Here is a 19,406-nt window from a genome sequence, read left to right on the forward strand (position 1 = left end):
AAGTGTACATACAGTAGTACAGTAGAATAATGCCCCTATTGAAAATGTTTTAATAGCATAGTTCCTTTGGTACTTGGTGGTAAAATCTCCGATCCATACACAAGTGAATTTTTGTCATTTTTGGCTTATCTTGACATGTTTTGTGGTTTTTACTCTTTTCAGGTGACGGTTTACAACAGCTTTGCTCTGAAATTGCAGAACCCTCTAACTCTGGACATAAGATGGCTGTACAACGTAAGTTTGATTTGAAGTGCAATATTAATTATATATAGAAGTAAACATGTCATGTTTTCATCAAAAGGCAACATGTCCGAGCGGTCAAATGACACTTGTGTGCATGTTTAGTGGACCTATTTGTTTTTTGTTAATCATGAAAGCTGACCCGCAGAAACGGGTGTCGCGTGTTTGACATTCACATTGTTAATTTCCATTTGACTTCGTTAAAATAATAGCTCTCAAGTCTTGTTCATTGACCATGTGATGTTGATATTTAGTTTCAGCTTTGCATGTTGATTAGAACATGACCACAGTGTATTCAATATAGGCTTTCAAGTTTATTGTTTAACCTTCTGAACCCAAAGATCCACTCAAGTGTGTCGTGGACAGTATCTGCACAGCTTATTCTCTTGCTTTTACTAAAGATTAATCTTAATTAGGTCATGAGGGGATTTATTCAAATTTTCTGGCAGTAAGTCTGACATTTTTTTCAGCACTAGCCAAGCCTTAAAGTCTCTTGTCCTATGGGCTAGATTCGAGGATCAAGTTGGATTTTTTAATAGGCCTCTCCCATCGCGTGACACTGGATCTTGTTCACTGGCAATGCCATAATGACACCGGGGCTAAAAGTCTGCATTTTTCCAACAGCAGCATCGGCATGAAAGAGCAGCGATGCATTAAAGGCCAAGTGCTGGGCCCCCTAGAGCAAGCATTAATAACCAATATGCGTGTGCTGAGATATTGGATGTATGCAGAAGTGCTAGCTATTATTGCAGGTTGATGGCATTATGATTGCAACTGTAGGCGAACAAACATCTACTGCATTCTTTAAATTGCAGTCGTCGGGGTGTGTTGTCCCCAAACCTTACTTATGTTACATTAATAATAATGACATTTGTGTAGTGCTTTTTATCAAGGATCTCAAACCAGTAAAGGGCTTTAGTACACCAGGGGTAAATTGGGAAGAATCGGACTTCCCTTTCTGGCTCTGTCTTCTGTATTTTCAATTGAAATTGATTTTAAGCCACCTCGCTATTTATTTTCCATCCTGTGCGATGATTGGAAACTGCAAATATTTTGTCTTAATTCATTCTGCTTATGTTTCGTGCTGCCAGTTGGAAAATATTGAATGTTTTTTTAGAATTCCAAAAATTGCTTGGATGTACATCTTACGAGCCGTTTAACATAATACAGAAGAGCCAGATAAAATGTGCTTTTTTAAAAGTCTGCATAAATTGGGTCGGTCATCTCGCCGAGGGGGAAGTCCCCGGTGGGATTAGTGAAGTGCGGCGTCATCAAACAGCTGTGCCATTATACAAAAGGGGGGCGGGGGGGTGGTCCCTTGCGTTTGTCCTTCAGATGCCAATACCATGTTTACGTTCGAAAATTTGACCTTTTTTTTGCCCTGCAGCTGACTTCATGGAGCTCGACATGGCAATGGAGCCTGACCGCAAAGTGCAGGTGACCCAATGGCAGCAGCAGTCCTACCTGGACTCTGGCATCCAGTCTGGCGTCAACACCACAGCGCCCTCGCTCAGCGGCAAGGGAAACCCTGATGAGGGGGATGAAACGCGCATCACCTATGAGTGGGAGCAGAGCTTCAACCACGGTTTCACTCCTGACAATGTGGCAGGTACTTCGCACAAATCGTCTCTTTCCTGACGAAGCGAGTGTATCTGTTTGTGAGAATGGTGCATCCAAATTACTGCTGCCAGATGCTTCACCCCAGTACTCTAGTTACTCCACTGGCTCCCAATTGTAATCCCACAAATTTCAAGATTGCTTTCGGTGTCTTTAAGATCCTCCATGGGCTCGGACCTGCCTACCTCTCGCTGCTTGAATCGCTCAACTCTTCCACGTGCACTCCAGCAACTAAGACATTCTTTCTAAATTCCCAGTTAACCTCTTGCTCGGTGGAAGGTCCCTTATTACCTACCCGATACTGCCCCATAATTGGAAACTCCCTTCCCCCAGTGATATCCTGTTGACCTGTTGCCCCTGTTTAAGTTCGGGCTCAAGATATTTTTTTTCTTTGCCAATAGCTACCTCTATAAAACGAAATGCGCACACTGATTTTTCACAGCGTCGTGAGATGCGATTGCACTTAAATGCTAAAAAAATCTGCTATTGTTTTGTAGACTCGCACAGAGATCCATAAGGGTTTTATATAAATCCATGGACCCAAATAGAAACCTGTAGGCTCACGTCGGGACCTCCTCGACTCACCCAGATCTCGCTTCATATTTTGCTCCGCAAAATAAATATGCAAACTTGTTTCTGTATAGTGTCGCATTACAATAGTGTACATAAAATAATATTATTTTGTGGACTCTCACAAAGACCCCGTCTCAACATAATATACATGGGCACTTTCTGAATTGTGCTTTGAGATGCATTTGTATTTAGATGCTGTATAAATCCACATTTGTAATTGTCTTGCGAGTTGTATCGTATAAACAACGAGTGGACCAATGGCGCCGGCGTCCCTCTGCCCAGACGTGGAGAGCCAGTTTGCGTCGTCGCGCGCCCAGCGCATCCGAGCTGCCATGTTCCCGGAGACGCTGGAGGAGGGCGCCCAGGTGCCGTCGACTCAGTTCGACACGGAGCAGCCGACCAACGTGCAGCGCCTGGCCGAGCCATCGCAGATGCTGAAGCAGGCCGTGGTGAACCTCATCAACTACCAGGACGACGCCGAGGTGGCCACGCGCGCCATACCCGAGCTCACCAAGCTGCTCAACGATGACGACCCGGTAAGCACAGCCGCCGCCAGCTCTTGTTTTTCTGATCTTGCCAATTGCTCGTCAGTGCTGTGGATGCGTAGGCTTTTGTGTTTTAACCTGGCGGCTCTTGTCTGTGATACCCACTCGCATAATTATAACACTGCCAGGTGACAATTTTATTTCACTGAAGGGCTCCGGTTAACATTTTTGCGAGCACTATCTGTTGTACAGGACTTAAGAAACTACTGTTATGGTACGATGGTTCTTCCTGAAGACAGACATGCTGGGGTTAATTTATCACTTTTTTCTTTATCATTTCATAACATTTAAAATGCAGTCAGTTGCCTTGGTATCCTGGTCCATTGCTGCGCCACACCTTTCGTGAAAAATGTAAAACTTTTTGCAGCCAACTGCATTAACTTGCCGAGTGGGAATTAAAATCATGTAATTTATCTACCACTCTGATGTGCAGGTCGTGATGGGACATGCCGCGATGATGGTGCACCAGCTGTCAAAGAAGGAAGCTGCCCGCCACGCCATCATGGGGTCGACGCAGATGGTGTCGGCTCTTGTGCGCGCAGCCCAAAACACCAACGACATGGAGACTGCCCGCTATGCTGCTGGTGCCCTGCACAACCTCTCTCACCATCGCCAGGGTCTACTCGCCATCTTCAAGTCCGGTGGCATCCCCGCCCTTGTCAAGCTGCTCAGGTACAGCAATCGCTTGACTTTCAAGCGTGATGGGAGGGCCTTGGCCTGGTGGAGAATGGCTAGACTGGCAGCCAAGAGGGGGGACACGAGACAATGTCCAATGTGAAGAGGTGAAATTGGCTCGAGTGCAGGTGCTAGGTCAATTGTTGCATCTCGGAGAAGCAACAGCATTGGGGGGGAAGGCCTTTGTCACAACAGCGGTTTGATCATGGCTGGTGATTTATCCTGGAGAGCATAAGCTAGGCTCAATACATGCTTTGGAATGTTTTGCCATTTCCAATTTAAGGAGTTTTGTATGTGGGAGGAAATTTCACATGAGGGGATTCGTACACAGCAGATTAAAACTCAAGCGTTTGTGCAGATGTTTTTAGTCACACTTGTGCTGTCATGTCCTGGACATCTTGCATTTCAGCAGATTTGTTTGTATCTCAAATCTGCTTGACCCACCAACCCTCATCTCCTAAGTGTGAATTATTCACATGCCAGAGCACAATTGTTTTATTTGGTACTGGCCTTGTATCTTGGCAACATAGTAAATAGCAACAATGAATTATTTCAATGTACATCCATAGAGCCTTGTCTATAGGTATATTGTTTAGGCTTTTGTCCGGTATTTCTGTATCTGAATGAAATATTTAAATTAACTTAACGTGAAACACCTGAGGCACAGTGTGTCGTGGCAAATAACGTACTGCGTTGAGCGAGCCTGTTCTTTTGTTGACACGTGGCTTCACTCTCACTAGCTGTCCGGTGGAGTCAGTGCTGTTTTACGCCATCACCACGCTGCACAACCTGCTGCTGCACCAGGAGGGCAGCAAGATGGCCGTGCGTCTGGCGGGCGGGCTACAGAAGATGGTGGCCCTGCTGAACAAGGGCAACGTGAAGTTTCTTGCCATCACCACCGACTGCCTGCAGCTGCTGGCGTATGGCAACCAGGAGAGCAAGGTGAGGCTGCTTGCCATATCCCAATAAGCCTGTTTATTGAAAAATTGCTCGTATACTATAGTGTTGGACCAGAGTTTTTCGGATTCCAAAGTTCAGCACTGCGACAGTTAAACTGTAATATATATAAAAAAACATTTTTTTTACGTAATTTATTAAAAAAATCAAGGATGTTCCTTTTGATGTAAGCTGTACTGAATGCTAATGGAAATATATGAATCGGAATAACTGCTGTTTTTAACCTTAAATATATTTCTCATCTTACCTAATTTGGTGCCATTTGTAAGATTTCAATCGTGTCTTTTTTTAAGCAGTGGTAATACAAGACTGTGATCTACCTTGAAAGCATGTCCTCCTTGTCTAGCTGCCCTTTTGATGTATTTTGGTAATTTATTCTTGTAGCCTCAGTTTATCTGTTCCATATAACAATTATAAAAAATGGTAATCCCTTTTTTGGCAGTCCTTCATACAGCAGTGGTTTGCTCATGGCTATTGCTGATGAATGCAAGGCTGACCTAAACTACCCTTATCCCCAACAGCTGATCATCCTTGCCAGTGGTGGCCCCACGGGGCTGGTGCACATCATGAGGACCTACAGCTATGAGAAGCTGCTGTGGACCACCAGCCGGGTGCTGAAAGTGCTGTCCGTGTGCTCCAGTAACAAGCCCGCCATTGTGGAGGCTGGTGAGTTACGTGGGCTGCATGCAGGGGGACAAAGTAGAAGGGAATATATTATGGCGATGGCGTACGCCGATGCTCCAGCACTTTGGAGACGAGGGTTGGTGGGTCAAGCAGAGATGGTTGAGATTCCATTATGCCAAATGGGCTTATGAACCTATTTCTGCAGATGTTTTTGTGTTAATATTCTTGCACACGTGGTGTTTATGGTTTCTCACACACACAAAATGTTCTTCAATGGAATTGGCCCAATAGCCCTATGCAGAACCTGCCTTTATGAAATATAACCTTGATATTCATTGAGGATTTTTCAGGTAAACTTAAAATGAATCGCATTACGAGGGAGGAGAGTAGCTTACTGAAAAAGGATGCAAAATGACACGAACAGTTGACCCATAACAGTTTCGAGTCTGAATTATTTAATACAGAAATTGTACGAAATATTTTGTTTAAAAAAAAAATTGTCAATAGCTTAAACGAATACATGAGTAAACATGATTATTGCACCAATAAACTCTGATCTCAGTATTACTAATTATAGCAGTAGGTTATGTACAAATGAAAGCAGTAGCATTTTTTTTGTACGATAATTTAATTCCTATTTGGACATTTTTATTATAAAGCACAGAAAACAAATTAGCATGTCATTCAATTACATGTTGACTTACATCTTTTCGTGACTGCATGAATTCGTATTATTTGTTTTTTACGTGACTTTACCGAAAGACCCAAAGAATATCAAATACATGTTCAGTTGTGATTCTTTCCTCCATTCTCACTATTTTGGTACTTAATTTTCCCCCACATTTAACATCATTTATAATTCATGTTCTGGCCAATTGAGATTGCACCAAAGTCCCATTTGAAATGTGCATGGTGAGGAGGGAGTGGTGTGACTGTGTGCCTCTTGCTTTGCATGAGTGGATCAAAATTGACACTTTCTCCCACTAAAGCGAGAGGAACGGATTGTGTTCCTGTCAAATTGTGTTTATTGGTACACTGACAGAACAAGCGCATACTCTGAATCCCTTTTGATATGTATAAGAATGGATCTCCTAATTGTGCTTTCTTATATATATATTTCTATGTGCATGGCTGTCATTCCCAGCTGTATTCTATAATGCAATGGTTCGCAGCATTTTCTGGTTCAGCCCTTTTCCCCTGAGGGAGTTGTGGGCTTTTTTGCGAATCACTGATGCAAGATCATGCTGATATAAATGAATTGCCTTCCTTTCAATCCTGTTTATTTGCTGAAAAGTGTGGTGGTGGGGGTGCGTAGCTTTTGTGCTGCTGCCTTGGGCTGTGATCTAGATTTGCTTCATCAAAGGCAGAATTTTTTTCATCGCTTTTTTTAATCATTTTTAGTGGTGCCTATAGCCTGTTTTTACTGAAGACCCTTTTCGAATGTTATATTGTTCTCCAATGTACATGGTGTAATATTTTCAAAGCTTTCTGCATGTCCCAGCTGAAACAGCAATTTTTTTTTTTACTTGAATGTCTTTACTACTTCTGATCTTGAAAGCAAAGAAGTTGGGCCAGGTTAGTACTGCCTGGGAATATGAGGTATTTTAAGCCAAAGTTTTGAGGTGACCATGAGATGACAGGACAGCAATTTAATATTTAATTTGTGGGGCTTTGAATTTGACCCTTTCGTAGGCTTTGGTGTTTGACTTCTGGTTTCCTCCGACATAAAGCCAAATGTCAATAGAATGGGCCAAACATCGCAATGCGAAGACTCTAACAAAACTTGAGACACTGATTTGCAGAAAACAAGTGTTCTGTACTATGCTCCAATGTAAAAACTGCCCACCTTTTAACCCATACTGTAACCAACATAGTGATGTATTGTCAAATAACTCCTACCGCTCGCATTGAATTGGGAGGAGGCTCTCTTCCAGCAAATGTATGGAGAAAAGGGCTAGACATGTACACATGTTGACAGGGCACAAATGTATGTCTTGTAACCACAGGTGGGATGCAGGCTCTGGGAATCCATCTGACCAGTCCGAGCCAGAGGCTGATGCAGAACTGCCTGTGGACTCTCCGCAACCTTTCTGACGCCGCCACGAAGCAGGTGATTTGATTCTCAGGAGAGCTGGCAACATCAGGCTCTAAAGAATGCTATCTGGTGTAGACCAATCGGTTTCAAAGACGATGCATATATTACCAGCGCATGTGTTTGTTTGTTCACAAGTATGTGGGTAATTTGGACATGATTCCTTACCAAAAGTTTCTGTTTGTTTTAATATCTTAACACCCGTTGTATTTTGATACTGACGTGGGATGTCTCATGATAAAACATCTGGCTTTGTGAAATAAAATCAATAAGAATCCACCAACACTGTCCCATGTTCACCTCCGCTCCCCCACTGAGTGAGCCGTGGAGGTAAACAACCCACCATTGTTAGTCACGGGAAGTGAAAGATCTTTGTGAATAAGCGGATGAGATTCTCAGCCCCTTGTTGCCTTCATCAGTGCTGCATTTCAGGCTGCTGAAAGGTGTGGGTGGATGAATAACAGTGGGGGGAAGGGGGGCTGGGGTTTTGTGGATACTTGTGGCGGGCGTGAGAGCCGGAGTGGTTCATGATGCTTTGTTTGCTTTTCAGTATAGCACACAGTAGACTGGTCCACTACTGTAGGCATACATAGATTAATTTATTAAACTTGATCGATCAGCTCACGATGAGTGTATCAACTCTCTTGTAAGAATTGATTATTTTCAATTCCTACCTGTTGTGTATAATTGGTTCATAGACCCTGTAGACCACCGGAGTCTTGACATGGTGACCGAATTCTGACGACAAATAACATCGTAAGGGGGGCGAATAGTTATATACATGCACTAGTATAGACTAGTGCATGCATGTATAGTATGTATACTGCATTGTACATGGTGTACTATGCAACGTTGCAATTCTTGTAAAATGGCCTTTTGTGAAGCTGCTTAAAGGTGAACATGTTAGTAATCAGAATTGAACTTTAAAACTGTCAAACGTGTGTCTCCCCCACAAAAAAGCAATCGGGGCTGTAATTGTGTTATGTGCTGTGTTCTTTTGTCAGGAGATGAAATATTGTGGCCAGTTGACATTTAAGCCTAAGGTGTCACTCTCAAACTCTCCTTATTGTAGGTAGTAAAATAAATAAACAGACGAGGCTCTCTTTCACCACACAAAAAATATTAACATTTTGTGTCAATCAGCCTATGGGCTTTCTAGATCCGTGTTTTTCCATCAGCATTTGCGCAAGTGCTGATGAACATGTCGCTTTGAATGCGCACCCTATCTTATTAGGTTTCGAAAGCTAAGCAGAGTTGAGCCTGGATGGTGCTTATATGGGTAACTACCATTCGTGAAAGGGCAGTGTATGAAATGGTGTTCTGCGCACTCCATTCTTCGCTAATCAGTCCTGACCAGCATGGTGACATCTAGTCAAATATCCCTCATGGCCCACAAGGTGTGGGGAGGACATCATCCAGCAGTGGCTTGAGCTGGCTATACATGCACACACACTGTTTAAGTACATAAACTGGACCAGTTTCAACTTCAAGTTTCAGCAGATGAAAACAACATGATGACGCATATTGTTCGTTTGAATGTTCCTGAAAGCAAGTTGTGCGTTGTGAATCTCCAGGAGAACATGGAAGGTCTGCTACAATCACTCGTGCAGCTGCTGGGCTCTAACGATGTGAACGTGGTGACATGTGGAGCTGGCATTCTCTCCAACCTCACATGCAACAACTACCGCAACAAGATGGTCGTCTGCCAGGTGTGCCTGTGTTTTCAGCAAGCCAGCACCGCTGACGAAGCGAATCGTTGAAAGGTGGCCATCGATGGCTACAAGCATTAGGAGCTCGGTTTATTGTGCTTGTTTACCGAGAGGAAAAGATGAGTACAATCATGAATTTTCTTCATCTAGGAAAGCCTTGCTGAACCTCGACTTTCAAAATGGGTCTTGTTTTAAGATATTGGGCCAAATACGTGAGTTTTGCATACAGAAGTACCCAGATAAAGCCCAAAGCTCTCATGGAATAACGTGAAAAAGATCCACACGCACATCTCCTGGCCACCTTTATATCTCAAGTGGGTTTGCATTTTTTGCCTCAATGCTTTTGTTACTGGTGAGAGCCACCCCTCGCTCGCAAGCCCTTATTGAGCGATGCGTGTTTGTACCGCACTCGTCCCAGGTGGGTGGTATCGAAGCACTGGTACAGACTGTACTGCAGGCGGGTGACCGTGAGGACATTACTGAACCAGCTGTGTGCGCTCTCCGCCACCTCACAAGCCGCCACCCTGATGCGGAGTTGGCCCAGAATGCCGTGCGCCTCCACTACGGCCTGCCCATCACTGTCAAGCTTCTGCAGCCGCCCTCCCGCTGGCCTCTTATCAAGGTAATGATTACACCTCTGGAAAAAGGCAGCCTGGTGGTACTTCTTTGGATGTCTTATGGTTGTCAGGAGTTTTTCACGAACAGCACTCGTTCCAACGGCTTGAGTGGGTTGGGAGCTTTAATCTTGTTTGTGTGCATTCTCTTGTGTCCTACAGGCTGTGGTTGGGCTGATCCGTAACTTGGCACTGCTGCCCGCCAACCACGCCCCGCTTCGGGACCACGGCGCTATCCCGCGGCTTGTGCAGCTGCTTGTGCGTGCCCACCAGGACACCCAGCGCCAGGGAGTGGCTGCCAATGGACAGCCGCAGTATGTGGTGAGTGCTGCTGCAGTTGTGCTGGACCTCCTATTGAAGGCTGTGGACATGCATTGTTACTTAAATGAACGGAAATTATTAAGCTTCACCAGCAAATAAATTGACTACATATATAAATAATACATATCTAAAATGTGATTTTATTCTTGCACTATTTATTCTACGCATTCCTTGCAGGAGGAGGCTTATGGATCAAACGACAGTTATACAAGATATTTTTTTTTGTATTGTAAATACTCTTATATAAAATCATTGTCCATTTAATCATGATGGTTCATTTAATTGCAAAGGAGATGATCCATCATAACATGTTTATTGAAAGCTTAACTATTTGAGCCCACTCCTATTTTTTTAATTGTTTTTCTAATTTATTTGTTACGGCTTATTTTTGTCCATTCAGCTTGCTTGTCTAACCACAGGTCCTACCTTGATAAACCTCACATTTCAGACGTGTTTAATTTAAAACTCGGTTCCCAGGTTCTCTACCTGATGATGATGCTCAAAGTCGTTCGTGAAATGTCATCGGTTGTAAATTCATTCTAAATTAGAAGTTTTCGTGACTTCAAATTTACGTGTCGTTTGTTTCGTGAAGATACTTTAACATCCTAAATGATATTTTTTTGGAAAAAAAAACAACTAATAGTAAATGCACAATTGTCGATTGTCTGCATTTTATATGGTTCCAGGCTGTTTGGCCTGTCTCACGGTTTCGTAGCACAATCACTTGATTGCAAGCCAGTTTAACTACTGTGTTGCAACACAGGGGGAAGCAGACTCCCCTACTTTCCCCTCCCTTGCCTTCCCCCGTAACCCTCCACCTCTTAACACATGAAAAAGGATTATTTTAGCAGGTTTTGGTCAAAATATTTTCTTATGCAGCCTTAGGTGTTATGTATGAACTTCTTTCACACCATACATAGCCAACCGTGCTCATCGGAGGTGCGGGTAAAGGACTACAAACCAAACACAAACTGTTATGTAATGGGACCTTGTATAAAAAAATAAGTATCTTTTAAATGTTTCACTTCACGTTCAGTTCTTCAAGAACACAACCCATACATCTTGAGGTATGCCCGTACGTTGGCTAGTATTCAAAATTATTTGTAAACTTGTGACACTCTTGTCAGGAGATGGAGAGTTAATGACGAGAATTTTGGCATAGAACTACCACAGCCTAATCCCCAAAACAAATAGGAATGTTTGTGTAATACTCATTTAAATTCGTTTACCTAATTGATGGCTGCTTGGCACATTATATGGAAAAAAGGTCCACTGAACTACACAGCGCTCTTTCAGAAGCGACCTGGTCACAAATGAAAGCTCAACGAAGTGGCTTATCACGTGGAAATTTATAGCAACCAAATACTCTAAACTGTCAGAGGTACAAACAGAACACGATGTGAATTCTCCAGAATGGAATTAAGGAGCACTGATTTACAAGGTGAAAGTGACAAGTGGACTTCATACAATATTAATATTGTTGCTAGTAAAGTTATGACTTTAACTGGTGTCTGCTGCATGTGCTTGTGTTGTAGGATGGCATTCGCATGGAGGAGATAGTCGAGGGCTGCACCGGTGCGCTGCACATCTTGGCTCGTGATGCGCACAACCGGAGTGTTATCCGCGGCCTGAACACCGTACCGCTGTTCGTCCAGGTGAGTTTGTTTAGTCTGCTTTCCTCTTACCATCGTTGTGGGAATCTTATGCAATTGCATTGTTGCGCACTTGTAGGGTGTCCATTCTAAAGCAACTGTTTATAAAGCAAATTGGGGGAAAATGTATGCATTATGCATGGCCTATGTAATACTTTGCAGCATGCATTTATCTTCAGACGTATTTAATTAAGAATACGAAGCTGTGACTGTTAGCCGTCAGGGAAATCTGTTTTCATTTTTGAAATTATCCTTTTGGCTTGGGTCTTCCAAGTTTTGGCACTCTTTGGATTATTGTGGGCAATTTTCAATAGGGTAAATACCTCCTAAAAACATCTAATTGAAATGGTTCTTCACCTTCCAATTGGATTCTGCGCCCAACATTGGCTCCCGTGTTGTGATAGCTCGCCAATGAGTCGCGCACGCTATTTGTATGTATGAACTTATTTTGCACCGTACGTAGCCAACCGTGTTAATCACAAGCTATTTTGACTCTCTGAGCATATATTAATTTCTTAACGGGGTTTGCCTCTCGGGTGTCCCTTACACATGCAAGTGGTTTCATGTCATTGAGGTACAATTCGGTGTACTGAATACTTGAGCCTGAAATCTAGGATAACGGAGGTAGTTTACAATTATTTTTTTTAATATGGAGTTGGGCAGGACCTGTCGACCGGACATCAGATGACAAATTGCATTTGTTAACAACCGGGAGGTAGACTAATGGGAGGAAAGATGAGTGGTAAGTAGACAATGATATTGCGGGATTCGTTTTAAAGATTTGTAACAAACTGGATGGAGTTTAATGGATTGTGAAGAGTGGCGAGCATTGTGTGGGACTTGCCAAATAGTAGGATGTAAATGGCTAACGCTAGGATACGTTTAATAATCTGTCTAACCCTTGGAACAGAGTTTTTGTTTAACAACACGTGCATTACAGGATTTGAATTGGTCACATTTTTGTTTATCTGACCTCCGGATGCCTTGTGGGATGAGTGTGCCAGCCTTGCGCATGGTTCCCATGGGATGGATTTTTTCCCAAAACTTTACTGCACTCTGCCCTACCCGAAATAAAGCTGGCCCTTTCAGGCTCTTAAGCTGAAACCATGCGGTTAAAGAAAGGGGCCTCCCCCCATCCTTCCTTGCCAGCTGCTCTACTCGAACATCGAGAACATCCAGCGTGTGGCAGCCGGCGTCCTGTGCGAGCTGGCGCAGGAGAAGGAAGCGGCCGAGACGATTGAGACGGAGGGAGCAACGGCGCCGCTTACGGAGCTCCTCCACTCGCGCAACGAGGGAGTCGGTGAGGCGTGCGCGCTGCGCTTGTTCGCGAGTTGTAGATGCATTGTACCGTTGTGTCGGTCTGCTTTTGGAAATTTGATCACACTCCTCAATACTCCAATCCCTCCACAGGCTCTCCAATCCCCGAACAATTTGAAGATTTTATTTTTAAGATCTCCTGAACTCAGCCCCTGCCTATCTCTCCCCTATCATCTTAACTACTTCCCTCCATGTGCTTTGGTCCAGCAACCAAGGTCTTCTTATGAATGCCCCAGTGAATATTCGGTCAGTGGGAGGTCACACGATCTGTTCTGATGCCCCCATAGCCTGTTCAAGTCTAGGCTCAAGACTTGTTGTTTTGCCTTTGACAGACATTCTCTACAATAAATATCCCAACTTTTTATTCATAGCATCTTGATATGCGTTCTATTTTATGCTCTGCATATCAAAATTTTATTGTAGAATTCTGGTGGTTTAGGCTGGTGGGTTTGTTCTTGCTCTATTAATATTAGGAATTTAGGAATCAAAAAATCAATTCCACCTTACAGTACTTGAAGTAAAATATGCATAGAGTAAGTATGTTTCATGGTCTTTTTTTGGAAGGTTTAGGGGGGTAAGTTGAGGACCACTGAAGTGAATGACCTTTTTGCATATATGGAAAAGATCAGTCCTAGGCAGTGGTGACCTTTTGAGGGAGATCTTCAGCTTGGACTTAGAATCGAGGGATGGAGTTAGCCAATACAGATGGTCATAGGTAGCTCTAGAGAGCAGGCGCAGGAACAGGGAAGGAATAACCTTATTGAAGGTTGACTCGTAGTTTTTGCATCTTGCATCTTGCTTTCTATTTGTATAATGAAAACGGTGGTTCTCATTGCATTTGTTTTATATGTGGTGTCTGTTGATTGACATGTAAATATGTACTTCACGCTTGCCTTTGTATTTTATGTTAATATTATTGCCGCCACAGCCACATACGCTGCCGCGGTGCTGTTCCGGATGTCGGAGGACAAACCGCAAGACTTCAAGAAGAGGTTGTCGGTGGAACTCACCCACTCACTTTTCCGTGATGACCCAAACGCGTGGGGTGAGGTGAGCAACTGCTGTGGTGTGAACTTTTCACAAGTTATTTATGCACAAGCATCGGTATTAATTTCAAAACATAGATGTTTCTGTAAGTAATCGGTGACAACTGTCAAGGCATACACAACCCAAATAAAGCTTCTGTACATATTTCCAAATGCTGTCCCAGGTTGTCGCCATTAGTGATTTGGCAATGTGCTTAATCACGATTTTAAAGTAAATATTCTCATTAAACTTAACTCCTACCAAGACAGCCTGAGACACGCAGCCTAGATATGTACTTGCAATATTTTTTATTGCATCTGTCATGCAGCATCTACCAGTTAAATTATACTCCAATGTTGACATCAGTAGGCCTTCCTGTGCCAGTTTTTGAGCATCATCGATGGAATTTTTTAACAATTGCTAAGCGATTTGCACGTATTTGGCGGTACATGGTGCGCAGTATAAAAAAAACAAATTTTTGCACGAATTTTCATTTTCCCTGCGATGTGCAACCCCCTGTCAGAAGCTCTTGCAGGGTGCGTCAAAATTATTTCTCGATTTCAAAGCAGTCGGAAGACAAATGTTTCGAGCAGCTGAACGAGAAGTGTCGGTGTTACCGAATGGCAGCAAACAGCCTGATGACGATTGTCTGCTCCATGCTCCAAAAGGCAGATTTGACTCCTGCCCTAGACTTGATCAGACGGTTCCTCCATTCAACGAACCAAAATCAATACTAAATATTGCCTTTCTGTAGCAAGTCTCGGTCGACAATAAACCTTCGAATTGCGTCAGACTTGGCGACAGAGTCAATTAAAGACAACAGATTTGCTTATTCAAATTTAGACTGTTTTATGAGGACTGGTGTGTTATGCTCCACCCGTGTCCCACCAAATACGTCCATTTAGCTTAACCTTTTTCATTTGTGTTCGGGGACATTTTACGCCGAGCTGGATTTGAGCATTGCGCGGGTCAGACGAGCAGTCTCCACTGCTATAAACAATTGCACGTATTGCATCAACAGGGTGGCGTAATGGGCGCTGACCTTCTGCACCAGGGTGACCCGCAGTACCACCAGGACGGCATGTACGGCAGCCACAGCAGCCTGCATAGCGGGCCCAGCCCGATGCAGCATGGAGGTACGTAGAAGTGCACCTTTGTCTAATCTTGCTTTTTATATGAGTGTCAGTTTTTGGCCTTAAGCATATATTAACAACAATATGATGCAAATATATGTCATATCAACCACACTTCCATAAAACTAAGCTTAGGATATGTACAAACTTTACATTTTTGCATTCTCATTCTTCTTGAGTGTATATGAACCACATGCATTATTAGAAAAGTGGTAAGGAACCTTTTCCTTACTGAGGGACATTTAAATTATATTGGCAGATCCTCACTGACATTCCGGTGACGAAAGTGGCTGTGCATGCTAAAATTAGAAAGTTTACAGGTAGTTTACACTCCTATGGATAGATTCTCCCCCCGAATGGTAATGTATAATTTTCACCATTGGCTCAGGGCTGTAAAGAGATGTGTACTGCCTCAATGCTCAGAAACTCACTTGATGCAGGTAAATGTTTAATCTTTGTATATTTGATGCAATATGGAGCTTATGTTCTTATTCTAGGTGGCTACATGGGGGAGCCTATGGGTCTAGACCCCATGATGGACCACGATCTGGCAGGGCCTCATGGCAATGGGCCTGAGTTCCATGACATGCTGCCCGAGCTAGCCCACCCCGGCGGGCCTGATGTGGACATCGGCCTGGCACCACATCCCACTGAGAACGGCCACGTCGCCTGGTTCGACTCGGACCTCTAACCACCGCAGCACAGGTGAGCTAACCCCCTGCCACGTAGCGTTGGCAAATGACACGATGGTGGGGCACCCTCGTCATAGTTACAAAAAGTCCTGGTTTTTGCTGCGACACTTCTGGTTTCAAAAAGGGTGTCCCGAAGCGAAAATTCGGATTTTGTGCCAGTTTAACATTTTCTAACTTTACTCATGATGTGGGTGCAGAGGACAAGGCTACCTGAATAGTTGGTGGGGTTAGGAGAGTAGGCAGTGCCTATGAGCAATGGATGGGGCCGACATCAGAAAGTGAGTGCTCACCGGGTGGGGGTGAGTGGCTGAGTCGGTGACTTTTGAAAAGAAGGCTGGGCTGCTGCCAGAAGATGAGAATGCCCAGCTCTCCATGGTTCCTGGATGATCCGCTCAGGAATAGATAGCTTTGCTTTGTTAATGTGTGGGTAACCATAGTGATGGTACCCTTCACAAACGTTTTAACAAACGTGTGCTGGAGTACAGCCTTTAGTGCATAATCTAGATTTGATATTTTTCGACGTTTCGATTGCAACACAAGCAATCATCATCAGGTGGGAAAACCACAGCAAGCCTGTAATGTAATCAACAATGCTTGAGATCCAATTACTTAATTCAGCTGTTCCCACCATGGGGCTACGGGTGCTGGCTAATGATGGATGCAGAGTTATCGTTTTCTTATTCTACCGAGCAGTTGTTTAAACTGTAATTTCAACATGCAATGAAACCCTTTGTTAGAGAAAAAAATGCGAGACATGGGTTAATTGGGAATACACTGATTCTTAAACAAATGCATGTTTAAATTGAATAAGGCACTGCATTTATGCAAAGAGCTAAAGTACCAAAACAAAGGTTATGGCTATTTTTATTTAGCCACTTAGAAACAAGCAGCCGGTTAAGATGATCTTAAAGCATTTATGTATGGTGAAATAAATATATATATCTATTTTAACACTGGTGGGATTCATTCCCACATACTCCTTTAATGGAAACTGTGCATTGCTACCGATTTATCTTGCTGCTTGCTGTGATTTTAATTGATTTTGTCTGCTTGACCTGTGTGCTTATTCTTTGTCGTTTTTTTAGGCAAACTCTGATCCGTTCATCCTGTTGACCTTGGAAGGATCCATTGAGATGACCTGAAAGTGCCTCATCTTCCCGACCCAAAACTTTCCAAAAAAACAAAACAAATTTGATCAATTTTATTCATTACACTAGGTTATTTTTACGTGCTATTTTTTGAATGGCTATTTTAAGTAGAAGTTGTTTTTGTAAGAACTGTATTAGATTTTGCATCGTACCAAATCCTCATTGCCTCATGGTAGTGCGTGATCACAAGCTTTCTAATCCTTAAACACATTTTGTTATACTGTAGTAACCTTTTTAATATTTGGTATTATTGAATTCATGACTGGCATGGCACTCACCTATTGTGCTGCATCTGGTGTGTTTTAGTGTCCTGTACGTGTAGATGTTGTGCAATGACCTGGCTTGGTTAAGTGAGACCCATGGGAATTGGTCACTTGGCAGCAGATTATTGGCACTGAAAAGAGCAGAATAGTCCGGATTGATTTGTTCACAGCTTATAGCAGAAAAGGAGGGTGTTCCAAAGTAAACATTCCACACCTGTGCAGTAACAGAAAAATACCACAAGTGGGGACGGCATGTGTGGTGTTAAATAAAATAAGCAATTTCCTTAATGAGTACGCTGTTCCACAACTGCCACTTCATGACTCATTCCTATGGATAGTCCTCAAATGCCTTGGGCTGTGAGTTGAAGTTGATAGTTCTTCAAATTAACATTTGACTGGCATACATTCTGTACATGACTCACCATCACAGGAAGTGGCGTTTCACTGAAGCCGATTATATAAATCTGGAGATGTTAACTTATTCAAAATGTGGCACATCTTGGAGCAAAGTAAAGTTAAACTTTTTTTAAGATACAAGGTATTTTCAATGATTGTTTTTACAATTTAAATATCCATTGCATCAAACCATGGATCTTCATGTGATTAAGTGAATATGCCGCAGTGTTGACTCCACTTTGTGTGCATATCACTACAGTGCTTTGGTTTGCATACGAGGGAGAATATGAACTGCTGCGGCAGATTAACTTGTTTGGAGATATTTTTGCCATATCACGAGTGGCCGTCGGTATGGTAATTAGTTGTGCAGTGTAATTTCAGGTAGAGTTTGCGCCTCTTGACAGTGTGTTATTCATTGAAATGTGTGTACGATTGACATTTGGACAGAATTTTTAGTGGGCTTTAAAAAAAAAACGGTTAACCCACTCCCCATGATACGGTTAAATTGTTTACATTTGAGTTAGTAAAAATAATGCTTTCAGAATTGACTTTCAACTTGCATTTTCTATTTTAATCAGTTTGTGCTGTTTAAAGGGGCTCTGATAAACTGATCATCTCCATTCCTAAATTTATAAAAAAAAAAATACCTTGCACTTTCTTCTTAGTAGTGCATACACAGCTTTATAATGGCGGCAATATCGCACAGACGTAAGCCAACGCCACACTAATCGTATAGGTGCATGATGTTTCCTGGGTAGGAGTCCAGTTGTGTGTTAATGCCTATATGATGAACATGTCCAGGGTGTGGGCTTCGGAAGTGTTTTTTTTAAATTTTAATTGGATTTTAATTATGAACAACCTCAAATTTTAAACGACTAGATGAAAGGGCAGAAATAAAACACGCATACGTGTTTTTAATTGGTGGCAAAAGACCGGCAGAAATTTGGATTTATCAAAGTTTACTGTCATGCTGGTATCAAAACGTTTGCGGTTTGGTATTTTGAGAAGGATTAAAATGTGCCGAGGCTTGCTTTAGTAACATGTAGCAGGAGATCATTTGCAAGTTATTGTATGTTGTACATTGCCTTCTGCATGGCTTTTGACTTTGTTTTAACCAATAAAGGATTCTGTCTCTATATGGACTAATGTTAATGCTTTTCCGTCCAGGGTTTTGCACAAATGCATTGGCACACCATAGCCTTCAAATGCAGGACGAAATAAATCTCGTGCCCATGAATGACAATGTTTACTAAAACACTGCGAATTTGTGGGTGTGCTTCAAACTTTCAAGATTATCAACAACAGTGGGCGTTTCAAATCGGGAAGGGTTTGTGCGAAATTTTCTTAAAATTAAACATTGTGGAATGTTTGAATATGCAAACTGCCAAATTGGAAATGGATTTGTTTGGAAGTTGAGCGCTGTGGAACAAATGAGGAAATAATTAATTTAAACCTTTTACAGATGCAAATTGCATTCCGTACAAAAGTTTGAAAGATGAAATGGACTTAACCATTACATTATTGTTAATTTAAACATGCATACCGCAGTTGTTGCGGTCAGGTGACTCGTATTTCTGCTTCCGATGAGCCCTGTTGGCTACGTCCGACGCGAAAGAAGTTCTACACCTGATGGCCACAGACTTAAAGCTCCAATCGTATCACATGGTTAAATGCCCCTTGAGCCCATATCTGAAACTGCTATAGAAGTCTGATCTACTCGCTGTAGTCTATTAACAGCTCCACAAATGGGTGCAAAGAACACCCTAAAATCACTTAAATTAATGCACTTAAATTTTTTAAATGTTTTTAGTT

The 19,406-nt window shown here is 42.7% G+C and overlaps 1 protein-coding gene across 4 annotated transcripts in view; it reads left to right on the forward strand.

The window, feature by feature from the left end:
* The window catches only part of LOC144938181 (catenin beta-1-like), a 40,360-nt gene extending 21,630 nt beyond the window's left edge, over positions 1-18,730 (forward strand). For all 4 annotated transcript variants that reach the window (XM_078865972.1, XM_078865973.1, XM_078865970.1 and 1 more), the window contains exons 2-17: positions 163-234; positions 1,628-1,849; positions 2,713-2,966; positions 3,409-3,647; positions 4,391-4,592; positions 5,129-5,273; positions 7,238-7,341; positions 8,898-9,032; positions 9,451-9,654; positions 9,809-9,967; positions 11,503-11,622; positions 12,769-12,919; positions 13,865-13,986; positions 14,984-15,098; positions 15,593-15,800; positions 16,873-18,730. In XM_078865972.1, the coding sequence (XP_078722098.1) occupies positions 222-234; positions 1,628-1,849; positions 2,713-2,966; positions 3,409-3,647; positions 4,391-4,592; positions 5,129-5,273; positions 7,238-7,341; positions 8,898-9,032; positions 9,451-9,654; positions 9,809-9,967; positions 11,503-11,622; positions 12,769-12,919; positions 13,865-13,986; positions 14,984-15,098; positions 15,593-15,786 (2,379 nt within the window). In that variant the 5' untranslated portion in view covers positions 163-221 and the 3' untranslated portion in view covers positions 15,787-15,800; positions 16,873-18,730. The remainder of the gene's footprint in view (positions 1-162; positions 235-1,627; positions 1,850-2,712; positions 2,967-3,408; positions 3,648-4,390; positions 4,593-5,128; positions 5,274-7,237; positions 7,342-8,897; positions 9,033-9,450; positions 9,655-9,808; positions 9,968-11,502; positions 11,623-12,768; positions 12,920-13,864; positions 13,987-14,983; positions 15,099-15,592; positions 15,801-16,872) is intronic.
* The last annotated feature ends 676 nt before the right edge of the window (positions 18,731-19,406 follow it).

Source organism: Lampetra fluviatilis, chromosome 21, assembly GCF_964198595.1.
Source record: "Lampetra fluviatilis chromosome 21, kcLamFluv1.1, whole genome shotgun sequence".
NCBI lineage: Eukaryota > Metazoa > Chordata > Hyperoartia > Petromyzontiformes > Petromyzontidae > Lampetra > Lampetra fluviatilis.